Below are 14,709 nucleotides of genomic sequence, written 5' to 3'. Positions count from 1 at the left end.
TTTTTCTATTTCTTTCACAAGATGTTGCTCTTTAAAACTCATATATACATATATATGTATACGTATTTTAATATCATCTTCATTTGTTAACATATTCTGCCCATGTTGCCTTTCCTATTTCTTATAGCAAAGAATAAAAAAAAAGGAAAAAAATGAGTTCAAGAAAACTAATAAATCCATCAAACAAGTCTGATACTTGATACAATGTTTCACACCTATGGTTGCCTACGTCTTCAAAGAAGGAAGGGAGTTGTGTTCTCTTATTTCTCCTTTGGGACCAAATATGGTCATTATAATTTCATATAATTTCAATTTTTTTGTTGTGGTTCTTTTAGTTTACATTTTTGTAGCCATTGTGTACGTTGCTGTCTTAGTTCTGCTAACTCACTTTACATCACTATATTTAAGTATTCCCATAGCTTAAACATTTTTTTTGGCGGGGTATTTTTCACACACTAGATCTTTTTCTTCAATTTCTTTAACAATGTTTGTGTGTTTGTATTTGTAGGTGGGGAAGATTGAGTTTCACACCACCAGGAATAGGAAGGAACTGTTGGCCTAACCCAAGAGAGCACAGAATTTACCACACACCCATCTAAATGATCTTGGTTGCCATCTGTTTTAGCCTTCCACAGTGCCTAAACTTCATTCTATGTCTCTGACTCTTTATTACATCAAAGATATTATAGGTTCAAGAAAAAAAGGGTGATGGGCAAGCAAAGGACACATTTCCTGATAAGATTTATTTTCAGCTGAACAAGTCCAAGAATGAGGATAGAGATCAGGTCTATCTTTGCAGGTGGCTGACTAGACGTCCATCTTCACATCTGATTTCTCTGTCCCAGTACCAGGTCTCTGATAGACAAGGCAGTTGCTGTTCAGTCTTTCAGTCACATCCTACTTTTTGTGACCCCATATGGGGTTTTCTTGGCAAGATACTGGAGTAGTTTGCCATCTCCTTTTCCAGCGCTTTAAGAGATTAAGTCACTTGCCCAGGGTCACACAGCTAGTGTGTATCTGAGTCTGGATTTAAACGCAGGCCTTCCTGATTGCAGAACCAGTGCTCTATCCACTGAGCCATCTAGCTTCCTCCCATGATAGACAAGGAGATGACATGAAAACAGACCTATTTACAAAATCTGACAATTCCTCCCCCGTTGCCCTTCTCTGCTGTAGAATACCCTAATAGTTACCCTAAATAGGATCTAGGTTTTAAAGTCTCAGGAAATCATGCTATGGGCTGAGGGGGTTGAATAATAGCAGCTGTCCTATTGGTATGACAACTGTAACCCAAGAGTTCAAGGTAGGGGTACATATAATTCCTGCATCGTCCAGTTGAGGTGGTATCCCTTAATAGGACTCTCATGTTCCCCCTACATTCCATGGTGGTGGCATACATGAACAAGGAGAAGCTAACCCATCCAAGAGTGAAATTTTGAAGATGGGAAAAAGGCAGAGAAGGACAGGGAGAGAACCAGAAGAGCTGGACCAGAGTGAGCTTCACAGAGTGGTAGAAGTATTTCCAGAAGAGGAACCATGGACTGAGGGCCTGCTGTGTTGGGCTAAGAACTCTTTGCTGACCATACCATGGGCAGCCAGGATTTTGAGGAAGCTATAACGAAATTTATGTCCAATGAAAGCATAGATAATGGGGTTGAGACAGCTATGGAGAAAGCCCAGCACCTCAGTGGTATTTATGGCGTTCTCAAGCACCATCCTTCGTGGACAAGTGTCCTGAATTATCTCAGTCCTCATGAGAGTATCAATGATCAGCACAAGATTGTAAGGCAGCCAGCAGAGTAAGAAAACAAGAACTACAGCAAAGATGACCCGCATGGCTCGATGCTTCTGTCCCATGTGCGCCTCAAAGAGGGTGCGCAGAGTGAAGCCATAGCAGAAGAGCATGACTAGTAGGGGCAGGACAAAACCAAAAGACTGGGACAGGATCCTCAGTACCAGCCGCCATTTTGCAGTATTGTTGCCAAAGTTCTCATAACAGACAAAGCCATAATAGTCTGACTTGACTGCCTCTCGGGAGAAAAGAACAGGCATGGACAGGATCAAGGAGAGGCCCCAGATGCCCATGCAGATGAATTTTACCCACTGGCGCTTTTGAGTCAAAGTACGAGTGGCATGGACAATGGCTAGGTAGCGGTCTACACTGATGCAGGCCAGAAGCAGAATGCCACTGTAGAAGTTGACCTCCTTCAGAAGAGAGACAAACTTGCAAAGAGAAGTGCCATAGATCCAACCTTTCACCTTGGAGGCAGCCCAAAGGGGTAGGGAAAGGGCAAAGAGCAGGTCAGCTATGGCCAGGTTGAGCAGGTAGATATCTGTGACTGAACGGCTGAGCCGGTTGTAGAGGATGACCAGCATCACCAGTGAATTTCCCAGCAAACTCAACAAGAACACAAGGATGTATATTATGATGACAAAATACTTGTTGAGGCCTGAGTCCTCTATGCGGCAGGGGGCTGCTTCCTCATCCAAAGGTGGCAGGTCGGTACTGTATCCAGAAAAATTGTAATCATCATAAGTCCATTTGAGTAGGTCCTCTGAGTTTACACTGATGATGCCTGCCATTGTAGACACCTGGCTGCCTGAAAAAGAGAGCAGAGAAATTTCATTCCTTCCTTCCCTTTTTTCTACTCATAAGGGAATTGCACAGGGAACACAAAGAACTGTATAAAGTTATTCCTTCCACATTGTGGGGGTTGGGGATACAGTGGTTCCATGATCTGGAAAATTCGTGAAAAACTTTTTGGCTCTCCCTTTGTGCCAGAGAAGTTCTAATTTTTGTATTAAAAGATAAAAATGTTAATGTCATACAATACTATACATGTATTTTTATGCATTTCTGAGCTTCTAAACTTTTTCTGTCTTGTCTTCTGTCTTTCCTGTGTTGTCTGTGGCTTCTGCAAAACTTCCCCCAAATTCCCATTTAATTTCTCATGCCAGTCCTTGATATCTTGAAACTGGGATGGGGGGAGTCACAATGTGGAACTGGATGCAAGAATACCTAGCTTCCAATGTGCAAGAGGAGGTGAGGCTCTACGCAGAGGTCCTTAACCTGATATTTCTAAAGCAATATTTCAATAATTGTATTTCAACATAATTGGTTTCTTTGGTAGTCTTATGTGTTCTTTCTATGTTCTTATATGTAGTTAAAAACGTTTATTCTGAGGAGTCCATAGTCTTCACCAGACTGCCAAAGGGGTCCATGTTATAAAAAAGGGAAAGAGTCTCAGCTCTAAGACAGTAAACAATTTGTTCATCCATATGAGTGTTGTTCCCTTCAAAGTGGTCACCCTTGGAAGGCCATTCACTTATTCCGAGGAGGTTGTTTGTGCTCAAACTCCAGGGAATGGCTTGGGAATGATTCTTAGAGCTTACAGCACATTCTTTTTTGAGGGGGGGAATTAGGAGAGGAAGAAGAAGTAAAAACAAAAGAAAATGAAAGGAAATATGATTTCCAGCATTTAATATGGTGCTTGGTAATGTAGAAGATATTTAATAGATGCTTATATAACGACTGACTTACTGTTACTGAAAGTAATGAAACTATTTATTTTTTTTTTGGTGTGGCTGTAAAATTAGACCTATTTCCAAGAGAAAATCTAAGTGTTTGAACCATGGTGCAGTCATTGGAATATGTATATGGCTTCCTAAGAAGTTCGCTTTGAAGGAAAGCCCTCATGTTGATAGAAATAATTACTTGGCACTCAAGGCCTACCACAATCTCATCCTATACTGCCATCATTCTTATTTTATACTATGCGGTGTGAAGCTTGATGCTCCAGCTAACCTGAATTGTTCACTGTCCCTCAAACATGGTTTTTTCTATCCCATCTCGATCTTTTTATTTACTGTCCCTATGCCTAGAATGTCTTCCCCCTCTCTCTGCACCTATTAAATTCAACAAACATCTGTTATGTGATGATGAACTGTGATCTCTGATGGATACAATGATCCAAGATAATTCCAAAGGACTCATGATGAAAAATGGTTATCTGCTTTCAGACCTAGAACTCTGGGAACAATCTGAGAGCATATTGAAATATAATTTTTTCACTTTCTTAATTTTTCATGCTTTTATTATTTTTTGCAACATGGCTAATATGGAAATCTGTTTTGCATTTCTTATGTATAATTGCTATGATATTGCTTGCCTTCTCAAGAGGTTGGGGAGGGACTGGAAGGAGGGAGAGCATTTGGAACTCAAAATTAAAAAAAAAGAATGTTATAAAAAAAAACCCCCAAAATTTGCCATGAACTTACTATATGCAAGGCACTGAGCCAGGTTCCGGGGAGTCAAAGAAAAAAGGAAACACTCCCTGTCTTCAGGAAACTTACACTATATTTCAAGATACAACATGTATACAAAGTACCAAATACAAAGTAATTTCAAGAAGGAGAGAATTCCTAGAAATAACTCAAGAAGTTAACAATAATAATGATGACAGCTAGCATTTATGAAGCACCTACTATGTGCCAGGAACTGTGATATGTACTTTTCAATCATCTCATTTGAGTCTCACAGCAAAGATAATAGGTGCTATTATTATCTCCATTTTACAGATGAAGAAACTGAGACAAACAGAAGTTTAAGTGATTTGTCCAAGGTTATAAAGCTAGTAGCTACCTCATGTAGGAGGTAGTGTCTGAATTGTGCTTTGAAGGAAGATAGAAAATCTATTCAGTGGAGGTGAAAAGGTGATACATTCCAGACATAGGGAATGACTCATGGAAAGATAAAGAGGTGGGAGTTGGAATATCATGAATAGGAAATAGCTGGAAGGCTAGTCTGATTGGAATGGAGAACATGTGAGAGGATTAATATTCCAGTTACAGCTTAAATCCTAACTTTCCTTGTCCACTCTCCATAGCAACTCCCTCCCTTGGTCCTTTCCCTTTTCCATTTACCCTGAATGACTGACTAATAGGCAGAATTTGAACTCAAATACTCTTGCCTCTAAGACTAGTGCTCTCTGCACTAGGTGCAGTGGATAGAGCACCAGTGCAGGAGTCAGGAGGACCTGAGTTCAAATCTCACCTCAGACACTTGACACTCACTAGCTGTGTGACCTTGGGCAAGTCACTTAACCCCAGTTGCCTCATCCTGGGTCATCTCCAGTCATCCTAATGAATATCTGGTCACTGGATTCAGATGGCTCTGGAGGAGAAATGAGGCTGGTGACCTGCACAGCCCTCCCTCACTTAAAACAAAGTCAAGTGCAAGTCATGTCATCATTTCTCTGATGGCACGGTCTTCTTTGGCAACAAAGGACGAACACACATACCCTGAATATATCTTGTATGTACATAGTTGCTAAAATGTTGCTTCCTCATCAGACTAAGTGCTCTTTGAGAGTAGGGGCCATGTTTTCCCTTTCTTTGTGTCTTCAGTGTTTAGCATTGTGCCTGACATGGTAAAGTCTTAATACATATTTGTTGACTTGTTGACTGATAAAGTGTATCCTATGAATATTTTTCTTATAGTTTTCTATGAGGAAACTAAGAATCAGTGAGATCAAGTTAGTCCTCCATCCACGGTAAAGAGCCAATAAGGGTTGGAGGTGGACTACAAACCCAAGACTCTACTGATGGATGAGATTATCCTATCTTCTTGGTCCCCATCTGGGGCTCCTGTGGCCCTCAGCTCTGTACCTTTGGGAGTAAGGAGCAATTGAGGAGAAAAGGGACCCAAATTGGCTAAAAGGAATTTGGGAGCCTTAGCACTGAGTAGGTTTTCCCTGTTACTTTTGGGATAAAATCCAGATTATGCTTTGCTGGCATTCAAGGCTCTCCCTACACAGTCTGATCTCATCTTACATTTTTTTTGCTCTGATCTTAATTAATCTTAATTAATTAATTGTTTTTATTTTTCATCATTCACATAAGATTTTGAGTTCTAATATTTCCTCCTGCCTTCCCTCCTCCAAACAGCCTATAATCTGATATAGGCTTTGCATGTACAATCTTATTAAACGTATTTCCACATTAGTCATGTTGTAATGAAAAATCAGAATCAAAGGGGATATCCATCCATCATTCTTCTACTAGAATCTTCTATTCCAACCAGATTGTTTTTATCCCTATCACCTGAATATGTCTTGTCATCACTACTTTTTGCTTATATTATTTCTCCAACCCCTGCCTGAAATGCCATACCTTCCATTAGTTCAGAAAAACAATCCACACTGTTACAGCAATATTCTGAAAAGGTAACTGATAAAGAATGAAATGATCAGAGCCAGGAGAACAATTTATATAAATGACAATAACATTGTAAAAATAAACAATCTTCAAAACAGTAAGAACTCTGATCAACACAATGATCGTTCATGATTCTAGAGGATGAATGATGATACATGCTATTGCTACGGAATAGTGATGGAATTAGGAGGTAGAATGACACCCTAATTACACACATATACATGCATATGTATTTTTTGTATTTTGTATTTTTTAATATTTTGAGAAAATGTGTTTTGCTTGACATGAATATTTGTCACAAAAAATATGATTTCTTTTTTTAATGGGACAAGGGTAGGAGGGAGAGAAAATCGATTTCTGATAATTTTTAACGACATTAAAGATGTGATATATTGCCTATAGTTTCAGATGAGGTCACTGAATTATTAGTTTTACTTGTTATAGGAGTCCTCTCATGAACTAGGAATAATATGTAAAAGCTTTGTAATGTAAAAAACCAAAACCAACTCACATAAAAAATCCCTTAAAATAATATGTACAAACATACATACTTATATACACAAATATATACTTACATATACACATGCACACATACACATGTATGTGTATATACATACACACATATATATATGTGTGTATGTTTGTGTGTATGTATAGCCTAACTACAATTTAAGGACTAGCTTATGCTGCCTTTTCTCTCTGAAATCTTTATCAAAATCTATCATGGAAATAGTAATGGATAGACAGCCAGGAATCCTAGGTTCTAAGCACTGTTCTGCAACTAACTGTGACTTTAGGCAATTTGCTTAACATCTCCTGAACTCAATTTTCTCATCTATAAAATGACAGGGCTGAACTAGATGGTTCTCAGGTCCCTTCTGCCTAAATTCTACCTAGACTTCAAGGCCCACCTCATATCCACACCTCCTCAATGAGGATTTCCTTAACTTCTAAAACCTGTTCTGTCCCAAGTGTTCTGACTTTGTCTACCACTTACTGTGACCCTCACTTGGGTACTCATTCAAATACAACCCACAGTGCAATTCCCATGCCCAGAGGCATTATAGTATAGTAGAAAAAGGAATACATCTGAGAATCAGAGGACCTGGGTTGGAACCCCATCTTCTTCCCCTGTGAGACCTCATACAAATCAAACAAGCCTCAATTTCTTCAATTGCAAAAAAAAAAAGATGAGACCCATAGGATTTACAGTTGAGAGGCACTTCCAGATCCTAGTCAAACTCTCTCATTTTAAAAAGGAAACTGAGGCCCAGAAGCATGAAGGGATTTGTCCAAGGTTCCACAACTCTGTGGTAAGGTTTCCTAACCTTCCATCCATTGCTCCTTCAATAATATCATTATATTAGATAATTAACACTGTATTTGTCTAGCTAGCGATTTCAAGATTTATAACTTTCTCAGTGTGGGTACTCCTACCAACACAAATTGCAGCTCCTCCACACTTTAAGAGTTGCCATATTTGAAAAATTAATTGCCTGGTGGCCAGCTTTCTGGAAACATGCCTCTCCAAGTTTAGGTAGGCTGGTGTTTGGATGATCCACAGTCACCCACCCAGGTCTGTGTTCAAAACTCTTCCAGCTTGATAAAGTTGAAAGGGGCAGGAAAAGGAACTAGCATTTACTAAGAGCCTACTATATGCCAGGCAAGTGTTCTAAGCACTTTACATATATTATCTCATTTGTTCATCAGAAAAATCTGCAAGGTATGTTCATTTTACAGTTGAGGGAACTGAGACAGACAAGTTAAATGACTTGTTCAGGATCCCACAGCTAGTAAGTATCTGAGACTGCATCTGAACTCAGGTCTTCCTGACTCAGAGCTGCCTCAGGGCAAGAGTGTGAAAGCTTGCACTCTACTGGCATAGCCTTCAAGAACTGAAGATCACTTTCATGTCATGATGAGGCATTGGAGTAGGATATTAAGGGAAGATTCATGTGTGTGCATATGTAAAAGAACTTTAGGCTCGAAGGGATCCCCACAGTAATCCAGTCAAACCCAGATCTGGACAGAAATCTCTTCTATATCCTTCAGTTAATCAACAAGCATTCAAGGTCTCCCATTGCATCCTGGTTCATCTCCAGTCATCCTGATGCATATCTGGTCACTGGATTCAGATGGCTGAGGAGGGGAAAGTGAGGCTGGTGACCTTGCACAGTCCTCCCTCTCTCAAAGCATAGTCAAGTGTAAGTCATGTCATCATTTCTCTGATGTCATGGTCCTCTTTGAAAACGAAGGATGAACACAATCAATCAATTACTATGTGCCAGGCACCATACTAATTGCTAGGGGTATAAAGAAAAAAATAAAGCAATTCTTGGCTCAAGAAGCTTACATTCTAGAACAAGCATGCTTAACTTTTTTTGGGTCATAACCCTCTTTAGCAGTGTTTAGTGAAGCCAATGGACTCCTTGGAATAACATTTAAATATATAAATAAAAATACACAAAATTATAAAGGAAACCAATTATGTTAGAATATAATCATATGTATACATATATATTAGAAGTTCATGGGCCCCAAGTTAAGAATCCCTAGTCTAGTAATTTGTGAGCATCAAGGTTTTGTTTGAAGACTTCTCTTGAGGAGGAGCTCACCACTGCTCATATATATATATGATTATATTATATATATTATATTATATATGAGTATATACGTGTATGTATATATGTATATGTGTGTGTGTGTGTGTGTGTGTGTGTATGTATTAGAGTGAGAAAATGCCAGCAAAAGGCAAACACGTAGATGCAAGGGAATGCAGGGATATGACTCTTGGCAGCTACCATTTATTCTCCAATTGTATTTAAGATGCTTTGGGATAGAATTCTGCTTCTATTTTTCATGAAGTATCTTGGCAGAGACTAGCTGAGGGGAGGGGAAAAGAGGGGGAAGGAATATAAACTGAGGACTGGCATTGTGCGGAGTGAATCTATCTATAGGAGAGGGTGAGGGTGTTCCTGAGAGCTTGGAGCCTTAGTCTTTGTGTGAATGATTCAGAGCGTGGGGAGAAGCAGAGTAGGGTAGGAGAAGAATTGTGTGTGGAGGCTGAGATAGGCAGTCCCAGCAGACACTCAAGGACTCAGTGGGAGAAAGTGTTAGAGTCAGCGTAGAGGCTGGTGCATTGAACCCTCAACCAAGCGGAGCTGCATGTGGCAAGCAAGTTTAATACTAATGCCTCTTTTTTTTTTTTTTTGTAGCAATACCATTATTATGGAAGTAATGAGAGGGCCAGGAAGCATTTAAAGGCTTGCAAAGTTGCTCATAATTAACATTTCTCTCCCCTCTTCTCCACCTACACTTGCTTCTCCCCACCTTGATTCTGTTTGGAAAAAGAGCAGCAGGAAGAGGCGTAGTAGTGTGGGTGGATCCTATGCAGATTCAGAATCAAGGACCTGAGTGAGCCCGGTGGGTTTGTTGGTTATATCTGTATTTTCCTTATTAGATTCCCCTTCCCTGCAGCCTTCTCGCTCTGGAGATGCTTCTGTCTTATATCTTTTTTTCCTTACTGGTCAATCTCTAGCTCAGACCTCTGTTTCATGAGGGGATCCCAGCCATGCTCTTAACTTCCTCTCCCCCACATCTCCTACTCTCTCTACTCAATCCCCAACCCCCCCTCCCCAGCCTCCCTTTATGTATTATTTTTTCCCCATTGGGGTGAGGGTGGACGCTGGTGCAGAATACAAGCTTCTTGAGGGTAGAGACTGGCTTGTTTGCTTGTAATTGGATCTCCAGTCCTTAGAAAAATACCTGACATATACATGCTTAATAAGTGCTCTATTTGTATTTATCTGTCCGTCTATCTATTTCTCTGTCATCTATCTCCTATCTTTTAACTGTCTATCTGCCTCCTTCTATCTGTCTATTTATCTGTCGATGTCTCCTTTTATGTCTATCATCTCTCTTTCTATCTTGTCTTTTTTTCTGTTTGTCCATCTATCAATATATCTGTCTATCCTATCTATCTATCCATTCACCCAGGGTTTGGAGGACTAAGATAGATGAAGACAAGGTCTCTGGGCCTTTGGGGGATGGTGGAAAAGGACAGAGAAACTACAGAGAAGAAAATCCCAAAGCTTATCCGATAGTTGATTTCTCACTTTGAAAAGTAGGTATGACCAATAAAAGGGTGGAGGTACTATGAAATCATAAGGAGGAGGTATCTGGCAGATGAAGTTGTTCAACCAGAAGTTGACTTCCCAGAGTGGGTTGGATATTTTTAATAGCTGATTTGAATTAATTATCAGTGTATTACTCAGAAAACTTTAGGTTTCTCTTTCTTAGAATTTTTCCACTTACCCTCTCTCCTGGATCGCGTTAAATACCCTATCCCCCCAGTCTGGGGGTGAACAGCTTCATCTGCCACCTGCCTCCCTCAACCCAGCTATTCTACAATTCTCTTGTTTTGCTTTTGTTTTTAATATATTTCTGGGAGCCAATATTTCATAAAGGTAGTCAAGGTGAGACTGGGATATCTGGTAAGTCTTGGTGTTGGCTTTTCTAAAGACATCAACCTTAGTCCCAACCTCTGCTCCACAGGAACTCTAAAATGCATGTTCCACTTCAATCTTACAACCCTTTTAAATGGCCCACTCTGGAGTTATTGGTGGTCTCAGCTATACCTCTTCCTGCTCCATGAGGCACCTCATTCACCAAATATCTGCTCTGACCTTGTACCCGTCTTAGATCCTGGTCACATCTTTTGAATTGCACCAGAATTGGGTCTTAAAAATGCAATACTACAGTGATCTACCAGTCCCTGTTGCAAAGTCTTCTAACTCCAGTAGTAAACAGTCTTTAATGAAAGAAGAGAAAATTATAAGTTTACCAAGTTATGAACATAACATTTTGGACACTGTCAATTGTTATTTGCAATGCCTTCTATTTTGTTAAAATACCATTACAGCAGAAAAGATAACTAAGGCTTAGCCACATATGTTACCCCTCAAATATTTTTATCCTTTCCTTTGATTGTCTACATTTCTAGTCTCAGAGAAACACCAGAGCCTATTATTTGAAATAAAAACATTTAAAATTCTCCAAAAGCAGAGCCCAGGAGTGTATACTGTGATTAGACAGGGTTTCTTAAACTTTTGGGTCTCAAGACCCCTTCACACTCTTGAAAATTGAAGACCCCAAAGAACTTTTGTTTATATGGGTTATATCTATTGCTATTTACCATGTAAAGAATTAAAACATCTTCACATTGTTATGAATATATAGTTGAACTCAGGGCCTCCCTGAAAGTGTCTCCAGGACCCTCAGTGGCCCTGTACCACACATGGAGACACGAATATTATGGTATCCTAAGCCTTCAGCTTTGCCTTTCCACCTCTGTACTTATCTCACCAGTAGTGAAAGAAGTAGATTCAGGTCAGCTGATATTTTTAAAAAGCTGAGGCTTTTTATCTCTAACCAGCCTTTAACTATGTTGACTTTCCAGGTCTCCACCATCAGAGAGATAAAGTCCAGTGAGACTGGATTCTCCTTGCCACACAGACTTCTTTTCTCTTTCAAGACTACCTTTGGTGTTCATTTTAACCTAATTTTACCCGTTTAAAAGTCTGGCGGACTACAGTCCCTGAAACTACAAGAGATGACTTTGCCCACATTTTAAAGAGTCATAGCACAGAGCCAGAGGACATTTGCTTTCTCATTGGTTCCACTTTCTGCTTTCCCTTGGGGTTACTGCAGGACTACCCCTGAGCTCACTGTCTAAGCAGCAACAGACCTGCTCTGATTTTTTCATAAATGAGTAGTACTTAGGAAAAATAAATTGTACATGTCAAATTTGAAAGGGACTTAGAGTCTATCAAAGTAAAACTTTGCATTTTACATTTGAGCAAAGTAGGGTTCAGGGAACTGATGAGAGTGTCCCAAAGCCACATGCTAAGTATCACGGGTCAGGTCTTCTGACTTAAAATCCAGTCCTCTTTTCACTATATCCTGGTGTATGGAAGTGGGCATGTCTTTACTAATCTGAGGATAAAGCAAGAAGAGAGAGGCTAACAAAAAGAGAACTCAGGATAAATGCCAGCTAGTACTTTCTGAAGGAACTGGGTCAGGGTAGCATTGCAGTTTTGATCTCTGGTAACCTTTCAGAAGAGTCTACTTCTTGGTTGAATTCTCAGTTTAGCTGAAAGCTGAAGAATGGTTCTTTCCAAAGACAAAAGGATGTCAGCCTGGCCTCTCAAAGTCTTCCATCTGAAAGGATCTCTCTGTTGGGGAGACCTTCTCTCCTCGGTTCCCAGCAGATCCTGTTAAAAGCCCCTGCTTACCTGTTGCTGCTGCTGCCTCTGAAGTGAGTCAGGATTCAAAAGCTGAATGTGCTGTTAGACAGGAAGAAATGAGAAGTGGCTGTTAGGGAGAAACTTACGAAATTGGGCTAAGGAGGGGAAATGCAGGAGGCTCTAAGTCAATCAACCAGAGAGCCAGAGAGGCTATTAGCTTGTGAAGAGATCCAGACCTGGAGTCAAGAAGACCTGGGTTCAAATCCTACCTTGGACACTTACTAGCTGTGTGACCCCCCCCAAAAGAATTTAAGCCCCCTTGAGTGTAGGAGTCTTTATTTGTATTATTGTATCTCCAGTGCCTACCACAGCATCTGACACACAGCAGGCACTTAAAAAAGGGCATGCCCAAGGATGACCTGGCTGGTGAGGGGGTTTTAGATTACATCATGCTGAATTCCTTTCCACCTGGACTCTTCCCTCATGGCTTCCATCTAGTAGCACAGAACAGACAGAGGATTCTGTCTCTGATTTCTTGTAATGAGAGCTAGCTTTTGAATGGGGCAGTGAATAAAGAACTGGTTTAAGATCCTGCTTCAGGCATTTTTCTAGCTCTGTGATCGTGAGCAAGTCACTTCACCTCCATCAGTTTGTTTCCTCGTCTGGAAAATGGGAATAATAATAGCATTTACTTCATAGGGTTGTGTCAAAACCAGTGGAGCTGATTGTTAAATGTTCAGTGGTCATTTATACCTCAGAAATGGACAAATCTTGCAAAATGGAACTTGATTTACTGTTTTGTTGATTGTCCAGACTTAAGAAAGCAAAGAAGAAAATGTTAACAATGAAGATTAAATTTAAAAGTATGCTGGGTCTTTTTGAAGGTCTGGTTGTTAAACATTTACCATCATACCCCCACCTGCAGCGTTGGTTGTGATGATCATATGAAATATGTAAAGGGCTCTGAAAGCTTTAAAGATCTACCTAAATAATGACTATTATTATGATGATTATAAATTATTATATCATATCAGGTAGAATGGTCTCTATCTGATCCTATATTACTATACTGAATCCATGAGGGAAGAACCCAGGTGGAAAGAGATTCACCAAGACATGACTACAAGCCCCCCTCACCAACCAGGTCATCCTAGGACGTGCCCTAATTTGTTAATGTTCCTTCTAAGATGTGATTCCCAGATTTGGACAGTTTGTACTCAACTACTTTCTAAACCTAGCTGGTTTTTAATACCTCTCTCAATCCAATCCACAGTTTGAAGTAATAAACTACCTATTTTTCTTAGTTCCTAAACCCAAAAATTTTGAACAAAATCCTATCAGATAGATTATAGTGATTTATCCAAGAAATCATTATGATCATGTGGGATTTATAGCACAAGTGCAAAAATGGTTTAATATTAGGAAAATAATCAACTTAATTTATCATATTAAAAACCAAAACATCCAAAACCATATGATCATCTTGATGGAGGTAAAAAAAGCCTTTGACAAAATACAACACTCTTTTATGCTAAAAACCCTACAAAATATAGGTATGGAGGGATCTTTTTTAGTCTCAAAAAAAAGCATCTGTCTAAAACCAATAACAAGCATTATATGTGATGGGAACACACTAGAACCTTTTTCAGTAAATTCAGGAGTGAAGTAAGGATGCCTACTTTCCCCATTATTATTTGATATAGTTCTTGAAATGCTAATAATGGCAATGAGACAAAAGAAATGAATTAAAGGAATAGAGATGGGTAAAGAGGAGCTAAAACTATCCTTGTTTACTGTTATGATGGTGTACTTGAAAAACCCCAGAGAATCTGCAAAGATACTAATTGAGACAATGGCTTCAGCAAAGTTTCAGGTTACAAAATAAATCTTTAAAAATTAGCAGCATTTCTATAAAATAACAACAAAACCCAAGAAGCAATGAGAGGGAAATTCTACTCCCAAAATGCATAAAACAGCTGGAGATCAACCTCTAAAAGCATACAAAAATCTTGAATAGGTTCAATTACAAAAACTCCTCAAAGAATTAAAGAACAATTTAAATAAACTGGAGGAATATTTGGTGCTCATGACAATATTACCAAGATACCAAATTACCAAGAAGATATTTTTTAGAGTTTGATAAAGTAATAACAAAATGCCTCTGGAAAAGCTTTAGATCTAAACTATCAAGGGAAATGATGAAAAGAAGACAGGACAAAGGGAGAATAGTACTTCCAGACCTCAAACT

The 14,709-nt window shown here is 39.4% G+C and overlaps 1 protein-coding gene across 1 annotated transcript; it reads right to left on the bottom strand.

Annotated features, from left to right (window-relative positions):
• Positions 1 to 724: 724 nt before the first annotated feature.
• On the bottom strand, positions 725 to 12,582 carry CXCR2 (C-X-C motif chemokine receptor 2). The gene is made up of 2 exons (XM_072617752.1): positions 12,510 to 12,582; positions 725 to 2,600 (listed from the first exon to the last, which is right to left on the bottom strand). Exon 2 carries the CDS (start codon positions 2,581 to 2,583, stop codon positions 1,501 to 1,503), a length of 1,083 nt encoding a protein of 360 aa, XP_072473853.1. The 5' UTR covers positions 2,584 to 2,600; positions 12,510 to 12,582; the 3' UTR covers positions 725 to 1,500.
• Between the last annotated feature and the right edge of the window lie 2,127 nt (positions 12,583 to 14,709).

The sequence above is a fragment of the Notamacropus eugenii genome, chromosome 6, assembly GCF_028372415.1.
Source record: "Notamacropus eugenii isolate mMacEug1 chromosome 6, mMacEug1.pri_v2, whole genome shotgun sequence".
In the NCBI taxonomy this organism is placed as follows: domain Eukaryota; kingdom Metazoa; phylum Chordata; class Mammalia; order Diprotodontia; family Macropodidae; genus Notamacropus; species Notamacropus eugenii.
Note: the sequence above shows the minus strand (reverse complement) of the source record. Positions and strands in the feature narration are given on the sequence as shown.